Below are 26,398 nucleotides of genomic sequence, written 5' to 3'. Positions count from 1 at the left end.
CACAGAAAACCAGTACTTGGATAAAAATCCAGTGAATGGCAAGTCAGACTCAAGATAAACATAATGTGGAAAAGGAAATATCATTAGAAGCTCCTTAACTCTATTCTTCATTAGACTCATCACTGTCTGAAGAATAATCACAGCAGCACCTTCAAGTAAGTCATAGCTTGTCTTTTTCTTTTTTTTTTTGAAAGCAGGAAGGAAAAGAAAGGAGCAGCGTGGCAGCTCTAAATCCCAGATGACATTATGAGTAAAGAAAAGGAAGTCTTGCTGACTTGGCTTCTAATCCTGCAGAGTGAGTCTGTCTCACTGAGTTCTGCGCAAGAGAGACGTAGCTGCAGTCCTGTGAAGAATGGAAAAGTTAATGTGGTATGTGGCACTTGTGAATTTCTTCACCTTCTGCAGTGGTGAGTAGAGGCTTTTCATACTCAGAGCAATTTACTCTACAGGTGCAGACCAGTTTCTCTGGATTAGTTTGATTGTATAGGTATGTTGTTGATGGAGGAGTTAAAAATGCTGTGAAAACCAGCCCCTTAGTTTTGCAGCTATTATCCATTCAGAGTTCAGTCATCATACAACTGGGACAAGTGTCTAAGAATGTAGCAATTTGTCAGATTTAATATACCAAAGTTAGACCAAAATCAGACTGTTCAGGGTACCAGGAGGATGTCTTCGCTGGCATTTTAGTTTCTGAAAAATTAATTGCTATGTCTGGAATATGTTCATGCTTTTGGAACTTAAGAAGTTTTCAGAATTGTATCAGTTGGTGTCATTCTAATTACAGTGTTAGTTGGATTTGTACCCAGGGCTCATCTCTATAACTCTGATATGCAATGTACACTCATGTCATTGAGTTCAGAATCTGAGCTGTCACTTTATACAGTGCAGCAATTTCAAATGAAATGTGTATGCCAATCTGAACTGCATTCAGAAGAACAAGGAAAACAGAATAAGGGGGAAATATTGAGACTCCTTTGGGTGTGAGGGGGAAGCCCAGAGTTCTTCCCATTTTTTAAGAACGAACGTAGGTTTGTTAGGCAAAAGAAGAAGTTTTAGATGTATATGACAAACTCGCATTTCAGTTGCTTATTTGGAGGTGTATTTTAAACTCCACAGGAGGTTTTCAGAAAATGGGACACAGGGCGAGGTGAGTAAAAGCAGGGCTTTGAGGAGACTCTGAAATCACTTGCTAATGAGCTGTAGAGTTCTCAGATAACATATGAGGCTGAAATTTGGACTGCCTCTGATAAACTGAAAGAGTAAACCAGGATTCACAGAAGTTGGTGATAAGAAAAGAATCGTGACTCCAAATGCAAACCTACCCATAGTTCCTATCCAGGGCTTGGTTGAGATTCATCTGATAAAGATTACCATGAACAAAGAAGACCAGATGAAGATCTGACCCTCCCAAAAGACTCCTGTTCCTGTTCATAGGTTTACTGTGTGAGACCAGAGATTCTAAAGCTTTGGTTCAGAGAGCTCTTCTATGCTTCTAGGAAAGTAGGGGATTGAGATATGTGGATGTAGAACGGTCTACAGGAGGTTGTCCAACATTTTTTTATGGAACGGTCCAGGAAATGAAAAGGTTTGAAAATGTTATACCCTTGTAGAAAGTTATCTAGCCCATCCCTCTGACCAACGCTCTCTAAAATACATTCTTCAGGTTTTGGGCCAGCTTTGTATTGCTTTAGTAATGGCAAGTCCATCATTTCCCTGGGGAAGCTATCACCCGGCTAAAGAACTCTCACTGGAAGGAAATATTTCCTGGTAGGAAATGTTTCAGCCTCAATTCTCTTTTGCTCTGTTTATCTCATTACAGATAGTTGTTTTGCCTTTGGTATATAGTAATTGCATCACTCTGCAAAATACAGAAAGTTCTGGGCTGACACAGGGCAGCTGTTTTTAAAAGTACACAGGAACAGAACACACTTGGAGAAGTACAGAGTAAAAGTTTAAGAGCTTCCAGTTAACTTTACCTGAAAGGGGTAGGGATGGGACAAAGTACACAGGTTCCTTAAAATGCAGGTAGGTAGGGAGGGAGGAAAATGGAAGTTTTTTCATAAAAACATGTACCTCTTTAGCAAGAGACAAAGACCAGTTTTCTGATCAGTAAATCGCCAGTAAAAACTATTTAGTTTCCTTGAGGTTTCACAAATCTGATCCCGTTCAACATATTCAAACTAAGGCAATTACACTGTCAGCTGGCACCAAGCATGTGGCAGGGCCGTTCCTTTCAGCATATACATTATACTTCATGTTCCATTCCAACATGGTTATTATCCTTCTGTCTTCCTTAAATTATATTTCATATTTGCTACGCCACTCTCTTAAAAGGCCCAGCTCCCTATGAACCTAGCTGCTTCATTCTTCATCTCTAACTTGGATGTTATAACATTTGGAAGTTTCAAAATTCTCCTTGTATATATTTCGCTCTTGTCTAGTTCGCAGTATAAACAAAAGAATGACTCCCAAAGCTGATTCTTATGCTAAGCTCTTCCCAGCTGGAAAAGGTTCAAGTTAGAACTGCCATGCTCCCCGCCCTCTGTTTTCAAGTTTTATGTTTGTATCCAGCTAATTCCAGTGGTATGTTTGCTCCTTCTCATTAGTTCAGTTTAGAGTAATATTTTGCTGTTTTTTTGTTGTTGCTGTGATGTATTCTATTTTTGAGACTTTTCACATTGTTTCTGAAAATCAGTGTCTGTGATCTGGCCTTTGTATAATAAGATTTGCTTCCCTCCCTCAATTCAGTTTTCATTATTGCATTATTCTGGGTGATTTTTTTTTTGAATCTGACACCAGGCTTTCAATGAGTGTCAGATTCAGAAATGTCTTGAAGGGTATGTCTACACAGCAAAGGGTTGTCTCAATAACAGCCACTATTTTGAAATAACTTTGTCAGCATCTGCATGATGCAACTGCCATTTCAAAATAATTTCAAAAAAGTGAGGTGTCTTATTTTGAAATCGATGAACTTCATTCCATGAGGAATAGCACCTATTTCAAAACAGAACTTTTGAAATGGGGCTGTGTAGACAGGGAACAGGGGCTCTCTGGAAATAAGCTATTCTTGAAGACCTCATTTTGATATAATGCTGCTGTGTAGACATAGTATTTCAGATTAGAACGCCTGAAAGCAGTGCTTCCAGGGGTTCTAATCCAAAATTGGCTCTATTGTCTGTGGACACACTATTTCAGAATACATTTTGCTTTTTTTGTGGCTTCCCTGTAATGTAGACGTGTTATTCCAGAGTAGCTTATTTTGGAATAATAACTCTGGACTAAGCTATTCCAGAATAACTTTGTAGTGTAGACATACCCTCGTTGAAGTAGACAGAGTCCCCAAAGAATGCATCCCAGTCTTTGTGTCTGCCCAAGGCACGCTATCTCTAATAATGTTCCCGTGACCAGGCTGGAAATTTGGTCACCTATGATAAGGAGTTGGCAGAAACCCACCACCAACTTTCACATAATGCAGGCGAAAGAGCTCTTTAGAACCAAGAGTTTGGTAATGATTAAGTCATTGCCCTGGTTTAGAGTATTATCAAGGCTTTCCTTTTTAATCTTGGTTCAGTTTATCTGTTCCTGGAGGAATTCTGCCCCAGAGCACATGCACCAAATTTATGTCCCACACAGATTTCTTTCCTTCTCTGCAGAAAAATGACTTTCTGATGGGGAAGGAAAGGGAAGGCACAAAGCGAACATGCAACCCTCCTCTGCAGTATGCTTTGGGTTCCCAGGACAGCTGGAAGAGAGAGAGAGGCCTGACTTTTGGCTTCTACCCTGCACCTAGCTCAGCTGCTAGTCCTGGATGGTGAGATCAAGGTGGGATCAAGGTGAAGGTGGACTTCTTCTTCCCCTGCATGCACCTGGAGCTGGTCAGACCCTCCCCCAGACTGGGAGCTTCCAGTGCTCCCCCATGTGCCCAGTGCCCATGCATCCAGACCTCTTTATACCCCATTCCTCCTAGTGAGCCTTACACCCTGCTGTGCTCAGAATCCCTGCTTATGAACCCCACCCCTCTTCACCTGGATCCCCTCCCCAAGCCACCTGGAACCCCACCCCACAAAGCCCCAGCCACCTGTCCGTGGATTCCCACCCTACTGAGCCTTCCTCCCAAGCTCAGATCCCCTGAGGACCTGTATCCCCCTCAGTACACCCAGACTCCCCTGTTGAGTCCTAATCACTTTCACCTTGATCCCCTTCAGAGTCCCATTACTGTTGTACCTAGAACCCCCCAACAAGCCCCTGTACATCCAGACCACCCCCTGCCCCACTGACCTACCCACACCCAGGTTGTCCCAAAGAGAACCTGCTCACCCCACACCTGGATCACCCTCTCACATTAAGACCCTCCACAGCTGGATCCTGCCTTGTTGAACCTGCCTGTCCACAACAGGTGGATCTGGCAAGCAGTGGAAGGGCTTTGTCCTTAAATTGTGTATCAATGTTGGGTGCAGCCTGCCTGCTGAGCCTGTATCCATGGGTTGGTTAGCTACAGGGTGCTCTCCCACCTCTGTGCAGCCGATGACCTGTGCTCCCCAGTGTCAGGCTGGAACCCCCCCATTTATTTGGTGTATAGAATTTGCAGGTTTTTGCAGAACTCTAAAATACGGTATGCAGATTTTTTATTTGTGTCACAGAATGCCCTCAGGATTAGCTCATTGTTCTAGTTTTCTCAACAATTCTCCATAAACGATTCCTAGACATGGGTATTCACGGTTCTTTGCTGCATGTATTAACATGCCAGATCCTAAGCTGTTGTAAATCAGTGTAGCTCTCTTAATCTTAGTAGAGCCATTCATCTCAATAGGGCTAGACAGTTTCATGCCAGCCGAGGATCGGGTACGTTGTATTTGTTTGATAGTAGGTTGCACAATGCATAGGGCTTCTATGCCTTTAATGTTGTAGACACTAAGGACTAAACATGAGAATTTTTAAAAGGTCAGTGCTGAGACAATATGAAATATATTCATAGCTGCGAAAAGGATTTTACAATATTTGAGGGGAACTACTGCAAGACTCTGGATAATATTTGAGAAACAAATGGAAATGCTCCAATGGAGAGTCTCCCAGCTCTGAAAGTGTCATCTCTGTTTGCCAAATTCCAGATTGAATATTGAAGCAAAAGGGCATGTTCCCATCTCAGGTGTTCTGGTGTAAATGCAGAGTAAACCTGCTATAGTTTGAATTTCCCTTGGTGGATCTAAATGCAGAATTTAGCCCTAAATTCATTAAAGGCATTAAAACAGTTGGAATGACCTTTCCCAGTCTTCTTCCTCCCATAGAAGATGAACGGGTGTGTATGAAGGGGTGGGAGAAACAGTGGCTAGTTATGCTGTGAAAGGAACTTGTAGGGTGGAGTGTTGGCGTAACATGTCCAAGCAGAAAACCAAGGAACTCCTTAGAGCTCAAAGATCCAAAACGATCATTTGTACTTTGTGGCTACATATTCATATTACTGTCTGGAAGAAGGAGGTAATGGTGCTCCTTTCTTTAGACCTGTGGTCATCACAGCGAGGATGTTGCATTCTGATCTATTACAGCATCTTAGCAGAAAGGTCTTGAAAGGGGAATATAGTTCAGAGAAGAGCAACTAAAATAACCAGGGAGCTGGAAGGATTGTTCAGGCCCTGGAGGCAGTCAATGGTATGACTGACAGTCCTAGATTCAGATACAGGTTGAACCGCTCTAATCCGGAACTCTCTCATCTGGCAACATCTGTAATCTGACATGATTTTAGCCACCTGGATGACCACTTATCATGGGGGTGGCCAGGTTTCCTGTGGTCCCTTAAAGTTTGTTTCCAGCCACCAGTCCTGGCTCTCTGTGTTCTGTGCTGTTGTTTAGCTGTAATTTGCCCCTAAATGTCTTCTAGGAGCCTGGCAGGCAGTGGAAGTGTTGGTAATGAGCTAGACAATACTGACCTCTCATAATTAGGCAAATTCTCTTGTCCACTACCAGTCAGGTCCCAAGGGTGCTGGCCAAGAGAGGTTCAACCTGTAGTAATAATAACAAGCACATATAGTTATTTAGAGTGATTCTCTGTCAGTGTCTTGGTAGACTCAATCTAGTGGTGCACCCAGCCTTGTTCAGTGTTGCTGTTGCTCATTTTTCTCCCATCTCCAATTTCCTGCTTCCTGCAGCTGTCCTGGAACTGACTGGCACCCACGACATCATAGGGACATGGAGGAGTTCCATCACCTTGCCATGTGTCTACGTGCCTTCCCCAGGCTTTGTGCAGCACACCGTCATTTGGATGCTGGAACGAGATCAAAGCTCTACCACCGTTTTTCGACGGGATAGCTCTGGTGATCACATCATGTTGTCACGGTACAGAGATAGGGTCAGCGTCCCAAAATACAGGCCAGGCGATGTCTCTCTTGAAATTGAGAAGCTCGAAATCCCAGACAGTGGACACTACACTTGCAAAGTCACCTGGAGAGCCCAGGACAGCACACTGTTGACAAAGGAGAGAACCATGATAGTCAAGGTTGTTAAAGGTAAATCCAGTAAATAAATCCTTGTGCCTACGTAGCATTTGTCAGTCAAATAATATTTAAAACCTTTATATAAAATACATGCTTTTTCCTTGAAAAGACAAGTTAACATATCTCTTTTTGAAGAATTAAAACTCTCTCTTTTTTAGCATTTTTCGTTCCTTTATCGCAATTGGGATTGTGCTTTAGAAAACCAATGACATTATTCTTCTCTGTGGATGCGTAAAATCACCAAATTCTTATTTTTTTCTCAACTTAACACATTAAAATACACATACACACACTGTCCTAATATTCCCCTTATTTTTTTTTCGAAATGGATAACTTACTCCAAAAATATACTGTTCCTCTTATTAGACTAGGTGCAAAACATAAGCCATAAAAAGGGGACATAGAGCCCTGCACAGATAAAAAATCTGTAGCTGAATCAACAGCCATATACATGGATGTGAATACCTGTCGATACACAGCGGATACCCCCGATTTGCAGGGCCCTAAGCATGGAAGCCTGTCAAAATTCTATGGTGATGAATGCTGTAGAGTTCTTAACTTCTGACCCAAATCCCTTCCCCTCTGTCTTTCAGTGGCTGTGACTAAACCCACCATCAGACCAGGCAATCTGGGACTTACTGTACCAAAAGGGGCTAGGACCAGCCTGACCTGCTCTGCCAATGGGTCCCCACCCATCATCTACCGCTGGTTCAAGGAAGAGCCAGGAGGAGACGCAGTGCCTGTGAGCAACCACGCCGAACTCATGTTTGATTCTCTGCAGATGTCGGACACAGGGAAATACTACTGTGAAGCAGAAAACAGAGCAAGCGCCCAGGTCATACAGCAGAGTGATGCAGTGCAGCTGACCGTGACGGGTAAGTGCCCCAAAGTGGAGCTTGGTGGTCTCTGAAATGCTCCCGATGACAGGATGATAGTGAGGCAAATTTCTAGGGCGGGGGCTAAAAAGGGATTATACATTTGTAATGACACTTGTTGGGGTGAAACAACAGTGGCTGTCAAGCCACTTGCTGAGCTCACTGTCTGAAGTCAGAGAAATGTCTTGTGCCCTCCAGGGACTAGCGTTGCACAACAACATGTGCTGGGAGATGCTTCCAACATCCTCCTAAGGATTTTGTATTTATCCATTTCGTAGGGGTAGCAGAATGTGATGCATGGTCATTTCTCTCTTAGATCCCAGAAAACTAGCAACCACAGCACCCATCTCTGAGACCAAAACACACAGCATAGCCAAGCCAGGCTCAGAAGGAGGTAAGTCTGCACGGTAATGAACTGGAAGCAGCTTGGAGACAGGATGCAAAGTGGTATTTTCATTGTGGTTGTGTGTGAATGATACAGCGCATGAGCTGACTGTGACACATGCGTTCATTTGCAGCCAGCTTTTTTGCAGATGGCCTGTGCTGAGGCACATAGGTTTGCTGGAAATGACCTCTGGTGTGCTAGGTGACTTCCAAATCCTGTCTCCCTTGCCCCTTTGGAGACATGTCCTCATGCTACTGCGCTCCTTGGTGACAGCCTCTCTGGAATGGCAGCAATTGTAACTCTTGGGAAGACATGCCTAGGGAGTCATGGATTTCCTTCACTCCATTTGTTACATACGATAATCAGAGGCATTAATCCTGCCCTTATTAGCCCAGTCACTTGGGGGAGTCAGGCTCAGTATGTTGCAGAAATGTGCCAAACAATCACTCTGTAGAAGCTGGCAGGTATCACATCAAGGCCCTTCCATCCAGAAGGGACCTTTACCCTGGCAGGTAAAGGGGCAGCAGGAGCTCGAAAGGGTTTGTTTCACAGCCTCATTAAGCTAAACAGGGTATGGACCTCCAGCCCTGCATCTGCTTCACAGATCAGAATCAATTTTCCTTCCGATGCTTTATGATCACCCAACCCTTGCTTGATTTGCAGATGTGATCCCAACTCTGGCACCTGGGAGTGACACTGGACATCCAGAAATGCATGAAGTGACCGTGGGTAAGGGGAAATACATGGGGAGGTCAGGGAGTCAAGGTAGAAGTTCTACACTCACACCTGAGACCAGATTTTGTTCATGTGAAATGAAATATTGGCATTAAAAATAATCCAGAATTTCACACATCGCTTCTCTGTGTGTATAGACAGGTAGTCAAGTAGCACCTCCTTCTCAGCCTCCAGCCCATGTGGGTTTGTCCACATCCCAATGGTTGCTTTGAGTTTCAGGATTCAAGTGTACTGAAAGTCTCAAAACTAAATTCAGCTGCCAGCGTCCTGATTTACCTAGTTTTTCAGTGAAAGTTTTAACTTTAATGAGGCCCCAAACCAGATGACTTTCATATTGCTTGATGTTTAGATGTGAACATTTTGCCCAGCTCTGCTCTGCACCAATCCTACTTTGTCAGCCATCTGGGGCCTCTTTTCACCACTGTGTGAGGATGCTGACCATCAGCCACAATGGGATCCAATATGGCAGCAAGGGACAAATAGAGGAACTCTGCCTGTGAGGCAGTTGATTGGACTGAACTATTGCTCTGCTCTGAGTCCCTTTGGCCCGTGGCTGAGGAAGGGACACAAACATCAACCACATAATAACTTGGTCTTCAGTCAGTACTTTCAGCTCCCAAGGGAAATGTCCCCTGTGAAAATTGTGGCTATTATTGATTACAGAGCAGAATAGCTTCCTGGCTTGAAACCTTGTCTTGCACTGTTTTGATCTAGCTCTTCAGGGGACCAGCCTGCCCCTCTATCTCATCATACTGATTATTATGCTCTGTGTAGCTGTGGTGGTTGTTGTCATTGCTGTCGTCATCTGGAGGAGTAAGACCAAGAAAGGTGAGTAGAGTTTGCGGGAGAAAACTGGCCCTACAATTTACTGGGGAGGATTTCTGAGTCGGGGGCCATTATTTCCGCCAACTGATTTCAGAGGCAGTTTTGAGACCTTAAAAGTATTTCTCAAAGACAGAAATTTGACCCGAAGTCATGGAAGTGATATGTGGGCAGGTGGAGGGTGGAATGTGGAGAAGTGTCCCTTTGACTGCATGTGGTTATTCTCTGAGATTTAGACATAACTGACTCAGTCAAGGTAGACAGGGTCTTCCCAGTAGACCAGTGTCACACTGAACTCTCCCAGGCCACTCACTGGCCTAGCTTACATGTGTGGAAATTCAGCACTAAGAAAGACTATTCTAAGCAGCTTTCCCCCACCTGGCATATAGACCAGATGGAAAGACCTGTCTGGAAACAGGACTGTCCTTATTCATATGCAGAGTATACAATTGCGTAGGACACCTGAAAATTTGAGACACCACTGGATCTTAATGTCCACCCACCTACCTCTTCCTATCCCTGTTCTGTGGCTCTGCTTCCTCCAAAAAAGACCTAGTTAACTTAAAATGAAAAACTCTGCCTGAGCTATTAGCAGAGCATAAACCTCTGAAAGAGCCAGTTAAGTGGTAATGAAACCATTTAACAGGCATTAGCCAACCCCAGGTATAGACTATTTTTTCTGGTAGTCAGCAGGACCTTAGTTTAAAATGTACTTTAAAAAATATTTCATTGGTGTGTTGCTGAAGACTGTAATAGCACATCTTCAAAAAATCATCCCCCCACCATCCCTGGCTGTCATTGAGCTTGGAGAGATTAGTTTAATAGTACTGCGTAGGGCCAGATAGGAGAAGCTCTGGCTCAAAATAAGAAAACTGATGCAATACAATGAAAGGCAAAAGAGTCACTTCTATTTGTACACAAGGGGGCAGGCATGTTCCATCAAGGATGGGAACAGCTAGGTCAGTGTTTCTTAAACTTTTGAGACCACAGAGCCACCAACCATAATATTTTTTATGCGGAACACCTAAAAAAAGTTTCTTCAAAGAAAATTGTTGTCAGACCGAAACAAACAAACAAAGAAACAAACAAATGGCAACATATACAGCAAAACAAACTGGAGTAATGTAATCAGGTGTCATAGGAAAGAAGAAGTAACATTGTATCTGGTTTTAATAACAGAAAATATACACCGTGGGTGTATGATATCAAAAAAGTGTCAGACCCTCATGACACACTTTCATTGTTTGCTGAACACCAGTGTTCCGCGGAACATAGGTAATCCAAATCACAGCGTCAGCCTTCTGCGATTTGCTGTGAGCACTGAACTGAGAGTCCCCTGCCTACCCAGGGCAGAGCTGTGAATGCACATCTGGCAGGCACATGCATCACAGATGGTTGCTAGGAAAGCAGGACAGTTCCATCCTCTAAAAGCAGCTTCCAAGTGCCACCACCTCAGCATATCTACAGTAGAAACAGTTAAGTGACTCCTAACTGAGACCAGCTCAGCATGGATCCTACTGGTGAAGCGGGGATTAACTGGTCCCTTCTGCCCCACTTGGTGGAGCCTTTGCCCACATAGAGGGTTACCAGAGTTCTGAAAACCTTATAAGGGACAGGCAGCCACAGCCACAGCCACAGAATCTCCACCCAGGGCTGCCTAGGTTTTCCAAAACAGGACGTCAGGGGTCCCCACAGCCCCGTGCCTGGGAGCCAGCGGGGGCACAAAGCCCTGCCAGCGGCCCCAGCCATAGGAACCTTGCTGGGACATTTTTGTGTAAATGTAGGACACGAGACTTGTCAGGGAAATTCAGAACAGTCCTGCACATGACAGGATGTCCGGCAACCCTCCTTATATACCAGAGACCAAGCAACGACCTGTGCAGAACAAAGAGTGTCTGAGCACCAAATAACCAGTCACTAGAGACTGAATCCACTTTAATGTCTGCTCCTTAGCTAGATAGGTGCAATGCATCCAGGCCCAATAGTAAGAGCTTTTCAGTGTTCATTTCAGAAATGGGAATTTCAAAGCTAGGTAGTTATGAATATATCATTTCTGTACAGAAGTATCAGTGAGAAGGGGCAGCGAAATGTAATGGACTGACCATGAGGCTGGGAGGTGAGAACTCCTGGTTTCTAATCCCAGCTCATTAGGGACTTTCAGCAGGTCACGTAACCATTCTGTGCCTCCATTTTCCCATCTGTAAAATGGGAACAAAAATGTACTTACTTAGTAGGGTGTTTGTGTGGATTACTTAATTGTCTGTGTAGTGCTATGAAAACTTTATATAGTGCTAAGTAAGTGCCTATTATCATTATTACATCTTCTTTTAATTATCACATTTTAAAAATAAAACTGACTTGCTTTGTGGGGTAATAAAATGCAAAATATTCACATTTGTCTTTGATTTTTTTTTTCCAGATAGTTCATGTGAAGTAACACTGTGAGTAAGAGTCAACACTTGTGCTGAGAGAACTTATGGTTGTAATATTGATTTCCCTGACAGGAACACTACTTGCTAAGTGAAAAATATCCTCTTTGATTATACAGGAGGAGGGGTTTGAATATGTTAGTGGTGTATGTGATTGACAGCATGAGGGTTTAGATATTCATACCAGGGACAGCAGTAGAAATGTTGTTTCTGAACAACGCCTTTGAATCACCAAAATTAGACTTAGAAAAGACCCATTGAATTCTCTGTTCTTTCACAGAAGACACCAGGGCATAATTGTCCTCTGTGGTGAATTCCAAGTGTTTTGTCTAGAATCTAAAGAACAGGAATTTCCATGTCTTCCCTTGGGATAGTCTCCTAGTTGAGTGGGTCACTCAGTTAAGGACCATTTCCTGATGCTCAATCCTTTGATGAATCTCTTTCCATTACTTCAGTATTTTTTCCTGGACCACCCTAATGCTAAATTTGAATCCCTGTGTCCTGCTCTTCCATTCACTAACATGCATTCACACACACAACAAGCTGCAAATCTGCAGGCCCCTACAATAAACGCGATATGTAATGTGGGAGCTACTTATCCAGATGCCGAAGAAACAGACCAGAAGAGCCTCTGGTGCAATGTAGTATTCTGCTGATGAAATTTGTCCAGGTATGATTTTGTCAGTGAGGTTTCTGCAGCAGCACATTAAAATAAGGTCTAATTCTGACAAATGTTGTACACTGCATGCCAGGATTTCTCTTCATCGGCTGCACCTTCATTGTAAATAGGTGGCCAACCAAAGTTCATGTTAGAGAACCTTATCCCCTGCATTTGTTCCATGGGTTGCTATTGATCCACTACTTGCACTGCCTTCTATTCTCCAATCACCAAATTCCTCACTAGCATAGCCCCGTTCAGGTCAGTGTGGGAGTGTCAGGTAACTACGGAGCCAAATTCTTTGATGATTGTTCGTGGCTGCCTGTTTGTGTGTGCGTGCTTGTGTGTTTGTGATCATTGTTGCATGCCTCTTTCAGACAACTTACACAACCTCCCATAATGCCCCTGAATTAGTATCTTGTTTTGCACAGCCAATATGCCTGGGGGGACCAGCAGCAAATGAGAGCCTGATCTCAACTACCCCACTGCAAATTCAGAGTCACTCCACTGAAGTCAGTGAATGACTCTCCTGTTAGCCTGATGTGGTGTAAATGAGATTGCAACCTGGAGATGCTGAGTCTCTCCTGGCTCCTCCATCCTGTTAACATCAGACTTCTGTTTCAGTTGTAACTCAAGAAGTGATGTGAGAAGACAGACTTGCTCAGGAGTCGATGACGAGGGCAAGTATGAGGAGAGAAGATCCCCGTTCAACAAAACCTACATGCTGGAGCCTATAGAAGAGAACGACTATGAGGCAATAAACCTAAAGGACAACATTGAATACAAGATCCTCGTGAATGCAATGGAATCTGAATATGTACTGGAAGATGTTCAATAGAGAGCCAGCATTTCATGCAAGCAGGAGTGCAAAAGATAGGGCTAGAGAGCTGGAGCAGTGACCCTTCAGCAAGGGAAACCCCCCCACTCCTTGTCTGTCTTCACTGATAAATAGTCTATACTTCTTCCTTTATTTGTTCAATGGGAACCAACTGTGTCACCTTCTGCTTCTTTAGCAAATTGAGCTCTGGCCTTTGTTGCAGAAACTATCAGCAAAGCAATTTTCTGACTGATGTATTCAGCGATTAATTTGTGACCATCCTGGAGGACAGGGGTCAGGGACAAAAGAGCTATGCAAAAGTCTTGAAACCACAGATCCAGGTAAATAGTGGGTCGTCACATACCATACCTAGCAAATGATAATGAAAGCAGTAAAAAGATCTATAGTGATATGTGTACATTCCTTGGTGGGAAAGTTGTTGAATATTCAGAGCCACAGAACTTTGTTAAAAGGAGGAAAGTTCTCTGGCTTCCTCCACTACAACTAAACCATCAATTTGATATCTTATTGGCACTCAGGTCTTCTCCCCAGCATTTGGAGTGGGGAGGCAGGGCTGTCCCTAGAAGTTTAGGTGCCCTAGTGAGCCCGCTGGGAGTGATGGTGACAGGGCGAGAGGGCAGCGATCAGGGCTCTGGGGACAGGCCCAAAGTTGTGGGTGTCAGGAGCAAGGCAGGGAGGCAGCCGGGGTCAGGCAGCACCAGCTCTGGTGGCTAGCCCTTCTGACCCTCACACACACCAGTGGTGGCAGGAAACAGAGCAACCTGGACCATGCTGGCTCTGCTTGCCAGACTCCCAGCTGTGCAGCTTGGGAGAAGGATCATACCTGCCCCCACTCAGACATGCTCGTGGCAGGAAGCAGAGTAATGAGTCTGGGAGGAACAGACTGGGCTGGGGAGCAGCTTGCTCCACTTCCCACCAATGGTGATTGTGGCGTCAGGTCCAGACCCTGCTGCTGGCCCAACTAGTCCCCTGGGCTGTTGCTTGGGGAAGGGAGCTTGGCAGAAAGAGTTGAGGTGGAGTGAGGGAGTTGTTCTGGGCCCTGCAGCACCCTAGGGCCGGCCCTGCTGGGCACAGCTTGTGGAAAGGCTGGCCGGGAATAGGGCTGCTGCCGGAGCTGGTGCTGCCCTGTACACAGCACACAGACGCCTAGTGCACCATGGAATTTGAAGCAATTCTGTGTCGCAAATTCTGTGATGCCCCATGTGACTGCATATTTTGCACACTGGTGGGGGCCACCCTGTGGGGAGAGGTGGTAAAGGGACTGTGAGGGTTTGCTGGATGTCCAGGGCATGGCAGATTGGAGCTGATTGTTTGCCAGAGGAAGGAATGGTGTCTCTCTTTCCTGTCTCTCTACTCGAAAATCAGAGCAGGGGAAATGCTGCAGCTTGACTTTGGGCTGGGGGAGGGTCTAGGAACACAATATAATAGGAATGTTGCAGAACTTTTTTATCCTGAGTCAATGCTTAGAGGATAAAATAGAGGCTTGGTCTAGCGGTCTGAGCGAGGGTTTGGGGACAGAAACTCCTGAGTTTTAACACAGGCTCTGACTCTGGCTCACTGTGTGGCCTTTATCAAAGAGGTAGCCATGTTAGTCTGCATCTTCGAGAACACCAAGAAGTCCTGTGACACCTTATAGACTAACAGATATTTTGGAGCATGAGCTTTCGGGGGCAAAGACCCGCTTTGTCAGATGCATGGGGCCAGGGGTTCAGAGGGGTATTTAAAGAGTGGGATCCCAGTAAAAGGAAGGGCCAGACCTGACAAGGTCTATTCAGTCAGGGTGGAAATGGCCCATTATCAGTAGTATACATCAAGAGAGGAGAAAAAGCAAGTGAGTGTTGTCTTTGACACGTATCTCAAGATGCCTGTTTCAGTTATTCATCTGCGTAATGTAATGGCCTATCTCACAGGGTAGTTGTGAGGCTTTCCTGTTTGTAATGTGCCTTTAACACAGCAAGTGCTTGATAAGTGCCAAGTATTTTAACATTCTCTCTCTCTCTCATGCTGAAAGCAGAGGGGTCTCCTTGTGTTTTCTGCAATTGATTGGCTGATGTACCTCTGAGGCAGAGTGATTTGGGGCAGATTGTGCCCTACTCAAAATAAACTTACACAGTTGCCACAGTCATGGGTTCAGTTTCTTCACGCAGGTTTTCAGAAACCTTCAGCTTCTCAGCCATTGTGCTGACTGCACAAGAAGATGTGTAAGGGTGAGTACTGAAAGTTGACTCACAGCTATAATAAGGTTTTTTTGTTTTGTGCTGCCACCAGGCCTGCTGAGCCGGGGCAGCTCTGTTCTGAATTACACCACTGAGCATGCGTAGCAGCTGTACACGCAGAAACAGTCCTGTACAAAGACAGAGCCAGGCTAGCCATCTGGCACCACTGCTTCCACCAGCTGACCAGAAGAATCTGGAGCTAAGGGCTTGTCTACACTTACTGCTGAGTCAATACCCGGGAGGTCGATCTTTCAGCATTCAGTTTAGCTGGTCTAATATAGAGCCACTAAATCGAATGCTGAAAGAACCCTGGTACTCCTCACAGTCACAATGAGTAAGAGAAGTTGATGAAAGAACTGCGAACTGTGAACTGTGGAGAAAGTCGACCTATGGTACATCAACTCGTTATGCTATTATGGTAGCTGGAGTTGTATATCTTCAGTCGACTTTCTCCCCTCGTGTAGACCTGGCCTAAAAGAGAGGGTGATTTTTCCTGTTGAGCTGTAAAGTAAAACCAGCCAACCCTCATTCCAACAGCCATCATCTAGTAGCCCCAGCAGAACTGATAAAAAGAGGCAAGAATATTTCACACACAAAAATTGAAAACAATATTTTTTTGCTTAAGTTGAAATTGCTAGTGGAAATATTTTGTTTTCTTAATGAAAAATTCTGCAGATGTTTTTAAATGTAAAAAAAATCAAAAGTTTGTTTCATTTCTGGGGAAAACCCAGCTTTCTCACTTTATTGCCTTTTCTACTGATAAAAGAGGGGACATTTAGTGAAAAAGAAGTCACTGGAAAAAACAAAGAAAAAATATAATAAAGTAGAATGTTTGTTCTCATTTTAAACTTTTTTTTTCTAATTCCTCACCCTCCCTCTCCTCCATTTTACAAAGTGAAAAAAATCAGAAAGTGAGTGAAAGAGTGAATATAAAACAAAACTTTTTAAAAGAAAAATTTGAAGCATTTTATTTTTCATTTTTCATAGGAACACTCCTCTGAATCTGAATGGGGAAAAAAAAACCCAAAAAGCAAACATTTTTGTTATAGCCAAAAAGACAGTTTCTGCTGAGAATAACTTTGATGGAAATTTTTCAACATGTTGAGAAGCCCCAGGTCTATCTCCAGAAATGAACACCACCCCACTCCTTTCTCATTTCCTTTCCAGATCAATTATTTCTCACCCTTTCTGAATGGGGCTCCTTTCTTAACACAAATGAAGGATGTTCTGCATGTCAGTGGAGGCCATCTGTTTTATTTTAGTAACCCCTGCGCTAAATCATACCTGGATGCTGCTCTAGGGGGTCCTGATTTGTACCAGGCAGATAGACAGAACCTGCATGGATCATGAAATCTCAAAATGTGAGAGGAAGAAAAAGTGGGGGAAGATGGAGCTGGGGAGATACTTTCTTATCTCTCCCTGGAATAATCCTTTCTTGCTCAGGTCACTAGTAGTCACTGTTCAGCCACACAACTGCCCCAACCTAGAAGCCCGAGCTTTTGCCTCCTACATCACCCTTACAAAAACGATGTAAAGAACTACGGCTGATGCAGGGAATGGGCCATGAGTGGAAGAGAGCCTTTCACTTCAAGCATGCTAGTTCAAATCCAGCCTTGGGTCATCTTAGTGGCTAAAAGTTGTCACTGTGTGACAGCCTTTCAACAGAGGGTGTGACGAAATGAGGTCATCTCAGGCCACTTCCTATTGGACAGGATGGGTGCGGAGGGAAGGCAGGCGTGATAAAATCCACCAACACAGCTAACAATCAGGAAAGCAGTGGTTTAAATGGGCTATAATGGAAAAATACACTGGGAAATGTTGCATCAACTTAACTAAATCATGTGAATGGTGCCCAGTTATTATGGTGCCTAATGCCTTTGGAATGAGTGTAGTAAATAAATGAATTAACAGTATCACCAGAAAGGCCAACGGGTGATAGAACATCACCTATTCGCCCATAAAGAGGATAGGAGACCCTGTAGGGGGAAGCTTATGATGACATTGTTTGAGGTGTACCTAGTCTTCAGATCAGCAGGGGCCTGCATGAAGCAAATACAGCTGTTTAATTGGGGCAGCCGTACACGCCTCTGTTTTGCAGTCAGAACTCTTATTGGACATTGCTATTAGGTGAAAGAAGTGAGACTGCTACCAATGCAAAAGGCCTGTTTGTGTTGCTTTTCTCACTGAAAACTTAGGTACGTTAAGTAATCACAACATCCCACTACCAAACATATGCTGAAATGGCTGAGTGAGAGACAGAGTCTTTCTCCTCTGGGGCAGTAGCTCAAATATACGTTTAAGTGGCTAGAATAAAGACTCTCATCTGCTTGATGTCTTCCAACTTCAGTCACTGTACACGGAGGTCTTCATTTAGTCCCAAGACTTCTCTGCACCTCAGAGACTGTGTGACAGGATGTATCAACCACACATTGAGTCAAAGCAGGCTAATCTGGCTCACCTGGCCAAGGAGGCCCCGCCCTACAGCCTTGCTGGCCACACTCACTTCTGTAAACGCCTATGGAGCTGGTCAGCCTAGGCTGGCTACTGCCAGCAAGGGAAGTGCCTGTGGTGCTCCACAGATGGACCAGCCTGCAGACCAGGCTACGGACACTAGTCAGTTGGGGATGACTTGTGAAGCCCCCAAGCCGGAGAGGGACATCACAGCGAACAGCTGGGAAGGCAGGTAGGAAGCAGCCCAAGGAAGGGAATGCAACCCAGTAACTTGGTGTATTTCGGTTGGAGTTCCTGCCAAATCAGTGGTGGGCTGCCCCCCCAATGAGGCCTGGGTCCCCCACCTCCTTCCCAACCCCCAACCCATGAGGTCTGCCCTGCTTCAACTCCAGGGTCTATAGAGGGGCCTTGCTTTATAGACTCCTGCTGTTGGTCCTTCTTTCAAGGCAGTCTGGCCTTTGCTGTATTGACACTGGCTGCTAGGCTGCATGGCCCTACAGAGAGGGCTTGGTATCAAGACTGGCTGCTAGCTTACACTGCCCCGTAAAAAAGTGGGTGCTGAATAAACCACTCCCAGCAGACACTGTGAGTGAAAACAGCCCTTAAAATGTGCTGGGATCCATTTGCCCTGTGTATGCAAGTACTATGTTTGAACCTCAAATGCTGTAACCAATCTGTGCCTTACCAAGCTGGGGGTGGTAATTCTGCAAAGCAGCTCCTTGCTTATGCTTGATTTGCCATATCCCGGTGTGATGTTTCACCTCCACAGTCTTTATGGAAATATGTTTTTGAATGTCTATAACTTGCATATGCTTCATACAAAATGTGGCATGTAGCCTACCATTGGAGAGCTTGTAATCCCCCGAGTATGTACCTCTCTTTGTCTGCACGAATCATTCCTGTATCTGGAAATAGAAATATGAAGTAGAAATCTGTTTACATGCTTGTGAGGGTAATCAGCAAAACACAGGGAAATTAATGGCCCAGTGCTCAATACAATGATTTGTGCAAAGTCAGTCTTTCCTGTAAGCCTGGGCTAAGGTTTGTCCTGCCAAGACATGTGGCCAGGTCACCCAATGCTGGAACCCATTTTGGATTTGGTACTTTTCCATGGGAGTTGAAAAGAGGAGTTGGCAGTTGCAAGACACCAAGACATCCCCGTGAAACATCTAAGACTCAACTGGAGAAGGATTGGGCCCAAGCTAGCGCGCTGCCAAGCCTCTGAGAAAAAATCATTACAATTACTGTTAGGTTAAGAAATTGCATGTTTCAAATTGCTTGGAGTATTGAGCTTAGCAGGCATGTTTTGTTTTATTTTGCTTAGTAACTTACTTTCATCAGTCTATCACTTGCAGCCACTTAAATCCTACCTTTTCGCCATGTCTACATGAGAAACCTCTGTCGACATATGTCACTGTTGGAAGGGATTTCCTGGCAAAACTTCTGTTGACAGATTGCATCTATGCACAAAAGCAGATCAAAAGGGCAATCTGCCCTGTCAACAGAGAGCAGCCAGACTGCCTGGCCCTCTCTCGACAGAATGGCTGACTGGAAGCTCTGCAAACAGGGCATCCCAGTGAATTGGAAGCCCTATCTGTTGACAAATGGGCCTCAGAGCATCTAACTGGCTGTTTTGTTGACAGAACGCTGTCGAGAGAGGGGTTATACTTGAATGGGGCAGATGTGCCGGATTTTGTTGACAAACTGTCAACAAAGTGCATTTGCCATGTAGATGCTCTGCGTTTTTTTCCACCAAAAGGCTGGTTTTGCCAGGACAAGCCACTCATGTAGACTTAAACTTTAGCTGTGGCCACACCTGGTCAAAATTCCAAAATGGCCAAATCGGCGAATACTAATGAGGCGCTGAAATGAATATTTAGCACTTTATTAGCATGCTGCCGGCTGCGGCACTTTGAAAGTGCCGCGTTTCACTTGCGTGTGGCTCATCTACATGGGGAACCTTTTCGAAAGCACCCCACAAACATCAATTGATAGGAAGAAGGGGATTTCGATATCAGCTGATAGAAAGAAAGGCATTTCAAAGTCTGTGGGGTCCTTTAGAAAAGGGCCCCATGTAGACAAGCTTCACGTGATCAAAATGCGGCACTTCACCATTACGCTAATGAGGTGCTGAAGATTCATTTCAGCACCTCATTAGTATTCTCCAATTTGCCCATTAGCATGGCCATTTGGCAATTTTGTCCAAGTGTGGCCACAGCCTTTGTGTTTAATAAAATTACTTGTGTTACCTGAGGGACGACGACAACAGCTATGCATGTCTCTTTCATTGATACAGGTGCAAACAGCTCATGAGCTTGTGTGGTATATAACTTCTTCAGAGTAAGACATATTGATTTGGAGTTCTGGTCACACTGGGGCTGGGCACCTAGGTGCTGTGTCAAGGCCCTTTGACTGAGTCTTCCCAGAGTGAAGTTGTTCTCAGGATCTGTGTTGCTCTGTTGTGGGCTGTGATCCCACTCTGTGCCCCTGGTTGGGGAGACCAGAGGTTCTGGTTCAGCAGGAGAGGCTGGTGGGGCACCCCAAGGCAGGTAAGTGAGCTCAGTGGTATGTTGAGCCCGGCAGGTGACGTAGATAGAGAATGCTGTACGTGATAAAATAAAAGGAACCCTCACTGCATTTTTATTCCAATAAACAACTATTTACACAATTATTAAATATGGAAAATACTTTTGAATTATGAACCTTTTGAAAAGAATTATTTTATAGGGCCTGGACATTTGACGATCTGTATGTCAATAGCAGTTCATTTATAAAAATTATGGCCCAAATTACAGCTGGGCTCTGCATGATCAGTGATGGGTGGAGAGAGGGGGACCAGAAATTCTCTGTTCCTTTCCCACCGTCTGAATTTCTCCTTAGCATCAGACTTTCATTCTCTCTCCAAATGTTTCTTTATGACCCTCGTTACTGCACAATGGGTTATTATTATCCCTGTGGCTGCTGGGGAACTGAGGCCTTGTCCAAGGACACAGAGGACATTAGTTGCAAAAGCAGTTTCTAGGAATAGAAACCTGGTCTCTCAGGCCGTGTGTACACGTGCCCCAAACTTCGAAATGGCCACGCAAATGGCCATTTCGAAGTTTACTAATGAAGCGCTGAAACGCATATTCAGCGCTTCATTAGCATGCGGGCGGCCGCGGCACTTCGAAATTGACGCGCCTCGCCGCCGCGCGGCTCGTCCAGACGGGGCTCCTTTTCGAAAGGACCCCGCCTACTTCGAAGTTCCCTTATTCCCATGGGGAATAAGTTCCCGTGGGGAATAAGGGAACTTCGAAGTAGGCGGGGTACTTTCGAAAAGGAGCCCCGTCTGGACGAGCCGCGCGGCGGCGAGGCGCGTCAATTTCGAAGTGCCGCGGCCGCCCGCATGCTAATGAAGCGCTGAATATGCGTTTCAGCGCTTCATTAGTAAACTTCGAAATGGCCATTTGCGTGGCCATTTCGAAGTTTGGGGCACGTGTAGACGTAGCCTCAGGGACCACCTTCACCAATGCCACCTTACCATGAGGAAATTCTTGCTCCATTTTCCCACCCTCCGTGCTCTGCTGCCAGCAGGACCTTGCTGGGCTGGGCCTCCTTGGGCAGGTGCTGACATGGAGGCACAGCCATGTCCTGCCTATAGATCAGATGCAGGGGGGTTAGACACATGGCTACTACTCTGAAGGGACAGTGCAAGGGGTGTTCTGACCCTCCCTGTGTGTCTGGGATTATGCTCCCCTCAGGTGCAGTGCAGCCTGGTGCTCCTACGGAGATGGCCCTGCTCCGTAGCGCCTACCACTGCTACATAGGAGAATGGGTCAAAGTAGACAAAGGCTTAGGGGCTCATGTCATTACACTGACCTGCAGTTCCAGCAGTAGAGACCTTCTTTCCTCTCTTCTTCACCTTCTAGCTCCCTGGGTCGCTCTCTGACCCCACAAGCGGCTCCCCAGCCCATGCCCTGCTGTTGTTGATCAAGGGAGGTGAGGCATGGCACTGGACAGGCAGTTCTCTTTGCAGGCACCTGGGCTGCATCCAAGCACCATCCCCAAAGCTCCTATTTGGCCAAGAAATCTGTGCTCGGGGGGAGGGGACTGAGGCAGTGTGCCCCCTCATGCTCTCATTGGGCAGCAAGTCCCTCAGGCCACCTCCCAGCCCATTTCGCACCCTTTCTTCTTGTTCCTTTGGCCTCATGCCACCCCAGCTGACTCTGCCTGGCAACTAGTGATGGTGTTGCTGCCCCTCTCCCCCAGCCAGCCGAGCTGCAGAGGGCAACATGAAGGGTAGGTGCCTGCAGTTACCTGGCTGCATCTCTCCACCAGCAGCAGCAGGGCCAAGGCGCTCTTGTGGGGAGCGGAGGTGAATGTGCCCCATGCCACCGACCTCCAAATTTTATGACAACACTTGGGAGGGTCCCAGGAGCAGCAGGACAGAGCAATGTTGGGTGAGAGAGGCATGTGAATTTCACCTGCTTGGTAAGGCTCAGTGGGGCCCTTTGAAATCTGGGCCCCTGGGCACCTGCCCGCTTAACACCCCCCTCCCCCTGTCTGCAGGCCTGCTCTCAAAGGGATCTCTGTGAGTGAATCTCTCGCACCCAGTATTACCAACCCCACGCATTGAACAATCATGAGTCAGTCCCTAAAAATCAGACCATCTTAAAAACATGAGATTTTTTAAAAAAAATAATGTATTTTGAGTTCCTTTTATGTGTCTTTTGAATCTTTCGGGTTCAGGTATTCAGTCTTTCTCTGTAGCCACGAGAACTAGAAACTTTTTTTTGGAAAAAAAATGAAAGCTGAGATTGTCAAGCAATCCCTTGACTCCGGAAGCTGGAGCTTCACAAACAATACCAAAGATCATGAGAGTCATAGGAGGTGGTAGCACTGTATCCTCAACAGACTCTCCTCTGTGCTACATCTGCTTGCAGCTCCTCTGGATCTTCCCTGTGACCTCTTAATGCTTTCTGCAGCAAACAGGCCCTATTGGTCTGCCTGCTTTCATGGGTTCATCAGTTAGCTGAGAGGTGGCTTGTGACGGGGCTCGCAAACGGAGATGAGGTATGGATGGCACTGGTGGGTTACTAAATTATATCATTACCTAGCAAAGCTTCAGCTGTCCCAAAGCAATGTCTTTCCCCCTTGGGCTGCACAACGGCCATAACCTCTTCCCCGCTAGTTCTGCAGCCTGACCATAGAAATGCCTGTGTGAACTCTTAGCTTCCCGTACAGCTGACCCAGAACACCAGACCCAACTCTTTTTACAAACTTATGGATAAGGCGACCGTATTGCCCTGTCCCAAATACGGGACAGGGAGATATGGGTAGGAGCACGGCTCCTCCCTGCTCTCCCAAGCCCCAGGGAGCTGGGAGGGAAGCAGCAGCCTCCGGTGGTCCCCAGGAGCCCTGGGGAAGCGGCAGGGAGGCGGCAGCTGCCCACACTCCCCCCATTCCCCAAGGCTCGGGGAAGTGACCTAAATGTTCTCTGGCCAGCAGCTGCGCCTGTGCAGCTGCTGGTGGAAGAGTTCAGCGGGGGGAGGGCCCAAACATGGGACAATTAGTCACTTAAAAAAAAAAAAAAAAAGGGACCTCTCTTTGGCGTCCCAAATACGGGACAGACGGTCACTTTAATGGTGGGCAATTCAGCTCCTCTGTGACTTGGGCTCATCTCTGCTGCTCGCCAAACCAGAACCCCAGTTCTGAACAAACCTCAGTTCCCAGGGAATCTTCTGCTTCTGATTGGATTGCAGCTCTGGTCTGCACAGCTTTTATTAAGTGTTATTCTTGTGCAGCATAGCTGGGAAATGGGCAGTTTTCAAGGATCAGCAGAGTGACATGGCTCAGCCATCAATCTGTGTTACCCTCCCTTCTCCTTTCTGCTATGCCTACTGAGGCAGGGAAGGGGTTAAAAGCTGCCCTAGGCTGGGCTGCAATCAACTTCAGCTGGGGGGGCGGAATAAAGATGAGGCAGCCCAGGTGCCAGGGCTCTGAGAACTTGATTTGCAGAACAGATTGAGTGAGAGGAGGTTTTAGGAGAAGTGGGCAGTGCCATTTGCTTGCCTGTGATAGAAAAATAAGAGGAAGCTCAGAGAGGGAAATGAGATCCTCTGAAGCAAAAATCCAGAGATTTTCCTGCACCTTCTGCAAGGCTGTAAAACCATGGGGGGTGGGGTAGCCACTGAACTTTCTCACAAGTAGGTAATGGCCATGGGGTGGGGAAGGAGCTCTTCATGAAAGGCCTATAAGAAAGGAACTCAGACAAAAGCCAGGCAATTCCGCTTTTATCATAGGGAGAAGCAAGGGCACCCTTCTGCCCACACACTGCACTGAGAAGCTAGAGGCTTGTTTCTTCTAGCCCTTCCTGGTGCTTTATTGTTCTAAATGAAACTGCTGGGGCCTTGAGGCTGGAGTGGTTGGGCCAATTAGCTAGCTTTCCTGCAGGCCCTCGCTGTACTGCCTGCCTGCAGCACCAAAAATGCGGTGGGCTTCAGAAGGGGAGTTTTAAAAATAGTCAGGTGGGGGGGGTTCTTTTATGTGCCTTCAGATTTCTATCAAAATAAAAAGCAGTCAGATTTCTGTGCATTCAGGGTGCCCTCACTTCAAGCTGGTAAGCCGATCTCTGTGTGCAGGAGGGCTCGCCTTTGCTTTTGTTAACGAAAGCAGAATCGCTTGCTTCCGGGAATAGCGTTTGAAGAAACGGATTATTTTTTTTAAAAAGAAGTCGTATGCGTGGGCAACACTTGTAGTGTAATGTATAAATGGGCTGTCTCCCTTATCTGCAGTTCTTCCTTTAATCTGCTCCAGTAAGTTTTGGGATCTTGGGCAAAAAACAAGTGGGAGGAGCATTCTCCCCTGGAAGGGCACATCACAGCCATGGATGCTGCTTTCTGCATTGTGCTCTTGACTCAATTGCTTTGTGTTTATGATTCCTTTGCTTCTTCTCGGCTGCTTGGTTGCTCTGGGGGGAGGGGGTTACGTGCTGAGCTACTCCCCAGCCATATGTCTGTGTGTGCATGAGGGTGCCTCAAACTCCACCCCTTCCCCCTGCCTCCCACACTAGCCTGTGGCTTGACGTGACTTGTATCTACTCATTTATAAAACCAGTGGCTTAGAGGCTTGTATAGCTAACAATAGTATCTGGGCTGATGAGGACTCGCTATTGTGTCAGAGCATTAACTGATCAACAGCAAGGGACAGAGAGAACTAGCTTTTCTCCTACTTTCCCCGGAATAGATCTGTGGGTTTCTGGCCACTGTCAGAGACAGAGTAATGGGTTAAACTGCTCATGGTTCCATTCCAGTAGGGCAGGTTCCACTTCCTTTATGTTTATGGTTTCACTAGCAAGTTTTGCAGGCAAAACCCTGGTTTTGTTGGCAAAACTCGTGCCGCGTACACACACACACAATGGGTTTTGTCGGCAAAACACGGCACTTGCACCAGCAGCGTTCTGCCTCAGAGCTTTGAGAATGCTGCTGTGGACAGATTGTCTACCAAAAAGCTGCGCGGATGCTCTGGGGGGCCTTCTCTCGACAGACAGGGCATCCAGAACAATGGGCAGCCCTGGCTGCTGTTTTGTAGCGAGAGCAGCTGGGCAGTCCGGCCGCTCTGTGGACAGAGCAGAGCGCTCTCTTGATTGGCTTTTGTGTGGCCACGCTCTGTCGATGGACGTTTTGTTGGGAAGTCTCTGTTGGCAGAGCGCTGCAGTGTAACCATAGCCTAGGAAGGTGCGAGCAGCAATTGGACAGGTCTGACTCCATTTCAACAGCATCCCCCCTGCACGGCGTAATCTCTGCATGCTGTGCTAGGGTGGAGTTCTGTGCCACTCACTGAGAAAATAAGTCTCTTATTTAATAGCTCCCACAGCCTGCCTGTGCCTCTGTGGGAGAAACAGCAACTTTTTATCAATTAGTGCAACAGAGGGGACATGCTCTGCTGGAAAGAAATCAAAGGGAGTGTCCCAGGGGCATCCAGAGGAGGCTTCCTCTGCAACGTGGCTACTTTGCACTGACTGGTCACGCATCCTATAGTTTTAATGCCCTCCCCACACAAATAAAGAGCATCTGCTCTTTGCTGCCCCTGCAGCAGCTGTGGTGGAAGGGTGGGACGGGGCATAGTGGAGGAAGAAGCTGGAGTAGGGGGAGATAGGCCCTTGGCTGGAGTGGATCAGAGCTCTTTGTCCCAGACGGCCAGGTGGTCCGGCAGCTGCAGGGGTGCCCTTCGCCTATGCTGTAATGCCTGAAAGCACCAAGCAGTTTCCTTTCTGGCCCTGAACTGTTGGTTCCCTCTCTTCTGTGGGCATGTGATTTCTGGGAAGGAGAAGCCGGCTCGAGCAGGACATTCTCCCTTGAAAGTCAGAAGGGTTTGTGGGGGGAGGGGACAGTTGTTTCTCCAGCCAACAGGGAGACTTCTCCTTTCTTTGCAGGGTCACCCACCTGACGGTCTGACTAATCCAGTCAGCTCCAGGAGCTGAGCCAAAGCAGAGAGAGAAACCGCAGCTTCCTCTGTGAAAC

General features: G+C 46.2%; 1 protein-coding gene across 1 annotated transcript; it reads left to right on the top strand.

Annotated features, from left to right (window-relative positions):
• The first annotated feature begins 290 nt into the window (after positions 1–290).
• Positions 291–15,353, top strand: LOC142020046 (V-set and immunoglobulin domain-containing protein 4-like). The gene is made up of 8 exons (XM_075007618.1): positions 291–407; positions 6,144–6,500; positions 7,082–7,363; positions 7,680–7,757; positions 8,412–8,477; positions 9,198–9,311; positions 11,725–11,746; positions 13,017–15,353. The coding sequence occupies exons 1-8, from the start codon at positions 353–355 to the stop codon at positions 13,228–13,230; spliced, it is 1,188 nt and encodes a 395-aa protein (XP_074863719.1). The 5' UTR covers positions 291–352; the 3' UTR covers positions 13,231–15,353.
• The last annotated feature ends 11,045 nt before the right edge of the window (positions 15,354–26,398 follow it).

This window comes from Carettochelys insculpta, chromosome 13 (assembly GCF_033958435.1).
Source record: "Carettochelys insculpta isolate YL-2023 chromosome 13, ASM3395843v1, whole genome shotgun sequence".
Taxonomy (NCBI): Eukaryota; Metazoa; Chordata; order Testudines; family Carettochelyidae; genus Carettochelys; species Carettochelys insculpta.
Note: the sequence above shows the minus strand (reverse complement) of the source record. Positions and strands in the feature narration are given on the sequence as shown.

Coding starts and splice junctions, on each gene's coding strand:
- LOC142020046 (XM_075007618.1), top strand. CDS start 353: ATGGAAAAGTTAATGTGGTATGTGGCACTTGTGAATTTCTTCACCTTC. Junction 6,501..7,081: donor GATAGTCAAGGTTGTTAAAG/GTAAATCCAGTA, acceptor TCTGTCTTTCAG/TGGCTGTGACTAAACCCACC. Junction 11,747..13,016: donor AGTTCATGTGAAGTAACACT/GTGAGTAAGAGT, acceptor CTTCTGTTTCAG/TTGTAACTCAAGAAGTGATG.